We start from the raw sequence: 7,060 nt of genomic DNA, 5'->3' as shown, positions 1-7,060 counted from the left end.
GAAACCCTCTCCTGCTTACCCTCCTTGCACTCAATAAAAGGCATTGGTTTATTCTGTCCGAGGCTGCAGAAACCATCAGACGGCGGAGCTGTATATGTGTAAGTGAAGTGCCTGCTACGAGGTTCTTGAAAAATTATCCAGATCATCAATGCTCAGTTTTATTTACAGTCATGGAAAAGGGTAGATGATTCCCATCTTTATAACAACTACTGCTTTCTCTTTCAGAAAAATACCAGACCAGAGATACCAGAGACACTCCCACACGAACTGTGTTTACTTGGAAGGATTGCTCTTTCTTAATTATTAAGAAAATCAGATTTTACTTTCCTGCATCCTTAAAAGGTTTTCATACTTTAATTTGCCGAACCAAGTACAGAGAAGAAACACACTGACTGACAGAAAAAGCAGTACATAAAACCTAAGAAGAGCTGGAAAATTAAAAACTTACATGGGATTGCAGATGTTATGAGAAAGATTCAAGGAGATGGGAGTTTCAGAAGGAAAAACATTCTGTGAAACACTGTCTCCTGCATTAAAACAAACAATACATTATCACAAATTTTTAAAAGTATAATTCAACTGTAAATATTCTGTATTAAAACGCAGATTGTTAATATCATTAACTCCTAATGAGTAATTTACTTTTCACTTTAAATTGATATTCATACATTCAGTAATTTAATTTTTAAAAGGCTTATCTTTTCATTGAAAAGTTAATAAAACTCAAAGTTTAAATTTAAGAATTTTAGATTAATAATATAGAGAAGAGCTGAAACCATCAATGTCATGTAACTTTTTAATAGGGTTTTTTTCCTGATAAAGAAATTTAGCTATATAATTATAGCACTTCCTTCCTCAGTTTATAAAGTAATATACATCCATTGTAGGAAATCAATAAAAAGAAACTAAAGTTTAAAGAAAAAAATATAAATCACCAGCAGTTATGGTATTTAGGTATATTTCCTAATAATCTCTTTTATGTGTATGCATATGTATAAAATTGAGATCATACTTAATATATACTTCGTATTATTTTCGGCCTTCATAGTGGATTGAATTACGTCCCCCTCAAAACTCACTGAAGCCTGAATTGTGTCCCCCAAGTTTCATGTATTAGAAACTTAGCCCCCACTGTAACTGTTAAGAGGGTGGGAAATCCTATTACGGTAATTGAAGGTGGGGCCCTGAAGAGATGATTCGATTGTAGGGCCATGTAGTAGTGAATGGATTAAAAATGGTGGTCAGGGGTGTGGTTCTGAGGGCTTTAAAAAAAAAAAAAGAGGAGAGTCTGTGTTTCTCCCTTTCTCCCTCTCTCCCTCCCCCTCTCTCTCTCTTGCAATGTGAGACCACCATCTTGCAATGTGAGACCCCTGGTCACTGTCCCACCACCACCAGATGGATTTTGGACTTAGCCTAAGAAACTGTAAGCAATAAATTTCATTTTCATTATAAATCACCCAGTTCAGTGTACTTTGTCATAAGCAACAAAAATGGACTAATACGGCCTTTTAGATATATCATACTTCACATTATTTTTAGCCATTTATTATACTGGGGACATTTTCCTGCTCTTACATAACCTTCAAACAAAACTGAAAGACTGCACACTATGCCACTGTACAGCAATACCGGCAATAATTTTTGTTGTTCTGCTGTTGGCCTTTCTCCCAAGCAAAAGCTGCACTTCCAGTTTCTGTTAATGTTAAGAACTGATTTTTAAAAATCTCACATTAGCACCATCCGGCAAACCTGTCTTCAGAGGTAGACAGGAGCTGTGCAAACCACGCCTGGTGTCAAAGCACTGCAAGCCCTTCAGCTAAGTCCATTCATTTTCCAGGGAGGCAATACTATCCCCAAGGAGGGGGGACTGGTTTGTTTTTTAGGAGCTGAGTAAATCTTATCTTTTTATGCATAAAGTACAGTACACAGTAATAACCTGATATACAGTATATACCAGTGGTAATAAAACTTTATGGGGGCCATTAGGAAAATAACGTCTTAAAAGGCTGAGGGAGGGGAGGGAATAATGGAACTGCCTTTGAGAGGCACTGACTAGAGTCACGCGTGAGCACTTCCTCCAGGTTTCCACGGCTGCTACTGCACAGGTCTCTCAGACAAGACCTTCTTTCACAGGTCTCGCTGCTGATTGCAGAGAGAAAGAGTAGCTGCTGGAGGAAACTCTCAGGAAGCTGGGAGATGACGGAGAAGACACGGGTTCAAGCCTGAGCTACCGCCAAGGAGACTTCGTGGTGACAAACACAATAAAAAAGAACGTACAGATGAAAAAATAAAACAGCTCTTTAAACCGTTTCAAAGACAGACACTAAATGATAATAATACAGTCATTTCTCAGTACATGGGGGGTTGCTTCCAGGGTACCAAAATCTTCAGATGCTCAAGACCCTGGTATAAAATGGCGTAGTATTTGCACATGACCTATGCACATCCTCCCGTATACTTGAAATCATCTCTAGATTACTTATAATACCTAATACAGTATAAATGCTATGTAAAAAGTTATTATATTGTATTTTTTAATTATTATATTTTTTTAATCATTTTTTTCCTAAATATTTTCTGTCTGTAGCTGGTTGAATCCATGGATGGAGAACCCGTGGATACAGAGGACTGATTATAATAATAATAATAATGGAGGGAAAGAAAGAGGGAGGGAGAAAAGAAAAAGAAAGTGAATAAAGTCCAAAGCAAAGACTCAGACCCACAGCCCCATCTGCTCGCTGGGTGCGGGAAGCAGACCCAGACACTGTACTAGGTACTTGGGAGGACAGAACGCAGTGCCACTCTGGAGTGGCTGGATCTGCCCCCAGGACTCACCAGCCACCAGGAAGAGCTGAGGGCCCGTCACAGGCCTCTTGTCCCCGTCAGAGCTGCTGGTGCTGCTCCAGCTCCCCCAGCTGCCCCGGCTGGCACGCACGCTGCCTGACGAGCTTCCGCAGTCAGAGCTGGAATCGGAGCAAACCTTGTCCACACACTTCTTCTCAGGCTTCTGGCAGCAACCGTCTGGAGGAAGGAAGGGGGAAGTCATGTCTCACTGACAATGTTCAACTTGATGCCGTTGTTACCAAAGGAGAGAGGTGAGATTAGGAAACAGGTAAGGCTCAGCTTCAGGGCTGGCTACCTCTGCTCCTGTGGCAAAAGGAAAGAAGTTTGTTGAAACTAATGATGGGACTTGAAGAAATAGTGGGGGATGGGCTATGTCTCCTCTTCCTATGGGATGGGCAATTAAACTTGTTTGGAGCTAATACTAACTATACTAGCCAATACTAACTATAACCTTGATCTAGAAATGGTTTAGAAACAACAAACACTTCTATCAAGAAGGCTACTCTATTGTAGTGGAGATTTGCAGGTAACTCACCTTCTCTCTTTTACTAAGATGCCCACTAAGAGTTTCAACTTATTGATGTATGGGTGAGAACCTCTAGTAAGACCAAAAAGCAACACAAATATGTCAAGGGAAAGAGAGGATGGAGATAGAAACCGGTTAACTCTGTCAGCCTGTGCGCACCAATGCGGGGCATGGGGGTGGGTGGTGGGTGGGGGTCTGTAATCCTCCCCCCGCCCCCCCACACACACAGTGCCCAGCAGTCCTTGGGTGGGCCAGCAGCCTGGCTCCTCAGAACCCTCCTGGCTCAGGTGCGGGGCTGGCACTGTCTACTTAGCCACTCCGCCCTTCCACCAAGGGTGTACTGGCTAGAGCAAACAGCCATTGTTGCTTCGGCAGTATGCATGAGGGTACTTGGGAACGGCCAGGTTTTAGGGGAGAGGGGAGCAACACTAGAGGCCTGCCCAGGCTCAAAAGAACCTTAGCTTCCTGGTCTCCCCTGACAACTTTCCGTTCAGGCTTTAGTTAGCTAAGGTGCCTGTAAAGTGATAATGTCATCGAAACGCTATTTCTCTCACACTGGATTCTTCCTTGAGGAAACAAAAATTCCAACTGAGGCAGCGTTCGGAGCTTAGTATCATTCCATACCTGCCTCTCTCTGTGCAGCAGATAAGCCGCTTGAAATTTCAGCATCTGCTTTACAAATCTTCCCAGTGTTTTCCTGTATACACCAGTTTCTCACATCAACGTCGCTGCTCAGCTCAGCCCTCTCAAAGTTATTGCACACGAGCTTCAGTTCACTCTGCTCAGAGGGCCTGGAAGAGACACACAAAACCACATCCGGATGCATTCAGACTTCCTTTCCATGAGACTTACTAGAGAAAACAGGAATCTGGGACCACCTGAGGCCTCCCTTCTCTGGGTCTGGTGGGAGAATATGATGAGCAAGGAAGGGATATCAATTCAAAAAAGATTTTACCATTTGAGAACTAGAATCAATTTGCAGCTCATTAATCTATTTTCATATTTGACAATGAGAGGAATAAGACTCCACAAGGTCACTCAAGGTGAACTGATAGTGGCAGGTCCAGGACCAGAACCCAGGACTGTTGGTTTGTTTTCCTTGTTTTTAGTGTAAAATATGGTTTTCAATAGATGAACCTGCTCCTTGGTGTCTGGCAGAAGATACTGAGCATTAATTTAAATACAATCTCATTCATTCATTTAGCAAACATTTGGTGAGTCACTACCATGTGCCACACAATTGTTATCAAAGGTGCAGCAGCTACAAAGAAGAAGAATAAAATTCTTCTCTAAGGATTTCAAAGTTGAACAATACCTCTCTTACTAGACCATAAACTGCTTGAGGGAAGAGCTATAATAGAATTTTGTAAATAGCAATACTGAAACGTGGAGAATGCTACGGGAGCAACTAGACGATTATTTCACATAGCCCAATTTCACTGTTTAATGCTAGGTTTGTAGGATGGCAGGTACAAGATCAAATATGTGAAATGTACCAGAGGGTTTCACTGGTTTTTGATCAAGGCAAACAGAGTATACAGACAGGAACAAAAGCCAAGGAAACAGACAATCTAACAACCACTACCACTTGCTTCTTAAGCATCGAGATCCCAAAGCAGTATGATTAGCTACAGGCTACTTGAAAGTTTATTTTTTAAAAACTTAATTATTTCTGGGGCCGGCCCGGTGGCGCACTGGATAGTGTGCCGCTTGGGAGGAGCGGCGGCGCTCCCACCAAGGGTTCGGATCCCACATACAGACCGGTTCCCGCTCACTGGCTGGGCGAGGCGCGGGAGCGACGCCGAGGGTTGCAATCCCGTTGCCGGTCCCCGGTCCGGTACGGGGGCAACACTGAGGGTTGCGATCCGTTGCCGGACACGGAAAAAGACAAAAAAAAAAAAACCAACTTAATTATTTCTTCAGCATGCCAGAAATACGCTTTTAAAAATGTATCCTAACACTTAATGGTGAAATTCCACTCTAATTTTATATCTTTCCCTATGTTCATATCTGGAATATAAAACTTTAAAGTGGCCTCATAGTCAATCAAGTATTTATGAAAACATATGAATGAATACAGCAAAGTCTGACGTTTACTTTCTACAGAATACTGCAGCTTTCAAATAACCTTTTTTTTCTTTCTAGAGAATACTGCAGCTTTCAAATAATTTAAATAATGCAGGCCTAAATAAGAAAAGTCACCCATCAATAATTAGAATTTAGTGTTTACAAGAAATTAATAGTGGATACGTTTATTTTTTTCATATTTGCATTGTGCTGACCATGGATGTGGGCTGGGTGTAGACCTAGAGCCTGGGGAATGCTGGAGTTGCCGCCTGTTGCCAGCGAGAGTGTACCAGAACTGCTGGAGCCTGTTGCAATGCTGGACCACGGCTCTGAGCTCGAGATAGCAACTGCCTCAGGGTCCTGGGACAAACATGTGAACAGCACCATACGTGCTTCTCATGCCAGCGGTCCTTGCCACAAGGTGGGCCGTCCTGCCACAGTTTCCTTCCAACAAGAAGCTCAACTGCAGCAAAGTGGGACCCTTTCCCCATATAAACATGGAAATACTAAAGAAAAATTTAACAAAAACACATTTAAATACCTAGCTGAGCTCACAAGAAACAGAAATCCATAGATGCCAGAACTCAAAAAAGCCAGAGTGGAGAGAGTGGAGGGGTGCCCCAGAGTTAGGTTTCAAGCCCACTCAAGGATAGTCTCATCTAAGTGTCAGAGAGCTGGAACTGACTCTCCTGTATAAATTAGGGCCCTGGAGGGGGAAGGAAAAGCTCCAACCACAGACCCAGGGAGAGGAGGGAAAGGGCGTGTGCCTCTGCTGGAGGTTCCTGGCACGCACGTGTGAGGAGTGTTGGAAGTCTAACGTAAGAAATCAAATCCACTCGGGTGGATTTGGAATTAGAATGCATACACTACTAACCTGGAGGGAAAAAATCCTCAAGCTGAGAAATTTATCTAAAATTAGATTTAGAGGGATATTTCTAGAACCTCAGCAATATGGGATTCCCACACAAACACTGTTCAGATCCTTCATTTCACAGGTAAGAAGATGAAGGCTTGGGGAGATTAAGTGACTTGAGAAAGCAAGGTTTCCAAAGGAGAGTACCAAACGGCCCGGATTCCAACTCTGTCTCTGCTCCTTACCAACCCTATGGCTCTAAGTAAATCAGGTAACACTGGGCACCCCACTTCCTGCAGCTGTAAGTAACTACCTTCTTCTGTAGGACTGACATGAGGGCTACATAAATGGTGACTATTCTATTTCACTATTCTGACCCCAGCTAGCCCCAGGTGGCCAGTGGCTGAGCTGGGAGCGGGAAGCCTGCCTGTGCCCGGTGGCTTTTTCTAGTACCTGCTCCACAAACGCTCCTGCATTTCACAGGCAGAATGGAGATCTTGGCATATGGAGGGATGTCTTATGCTTTCTTCCTAAAACCTCTCCTAGCTTTTAGCATTTTATAAAGGAAAGATAAAAAAATTCTGGTCACTTGAAGATATATATATATATATTTTTGGCAGCTGGCCAGTATGGCGATCCAAACGCTTGACCATGATGTTATAACACTGTGCTCTCACCAACTGAGCTAACTGGCCAGCCCTGAAGATTTTTTTTTTTTTTCTTTTTGTCTTTTTTCGTGACCGGCAACGGATCGCAACCCTCAGTGTCGT

The 7,060-nt window shown here is 42.8% G+C and overlaps 1 protein-coding gene across 1 annotated transcript in view; it reads right to left on the bottom strand.

Annotated features, from left to right (window-relative positions):
* Positions 1-444: 444 nt before the first annotated feature.
* LOC103607071 (transmembrane protein 131-like) overlaps positions 445-7,060 on the bottom strand; it is an 83,863-nt gene continuing 77,247 nt past the window's right edge. Inside the window, 4 exon segments of the mRNA XM_008591623.1 lie at positions 445-527; positions 2,836-3,021; positions 3,995-4,255; positions 6,989-7,049. Of these exon segments, the coding sequence (XP_008589845.1) occupies positions 445-527; positions 2,836-3,021; positions 3,995-4,255; positions 6,989-7,049 (591 nt within the window).

This window comes from Galeopterus variegatus, unplaced genomic scaffold (genome assembly GCF_000696425.1).
Source record: "Galeopterus variegatus unplaced genomic scaffold, G_variegatus-3.0.2 Scaffold7085, whole genome shotgun sequence".
NCBI lineage: Eukaryota > Metazoa > Chordata > Mammalia > Dermoptera > Cynocephalidae > Galeopterus > Galeopterus variegatus.
This window is presented reverse-complemented; position numbering and strand designations above follow the sequence as displayed.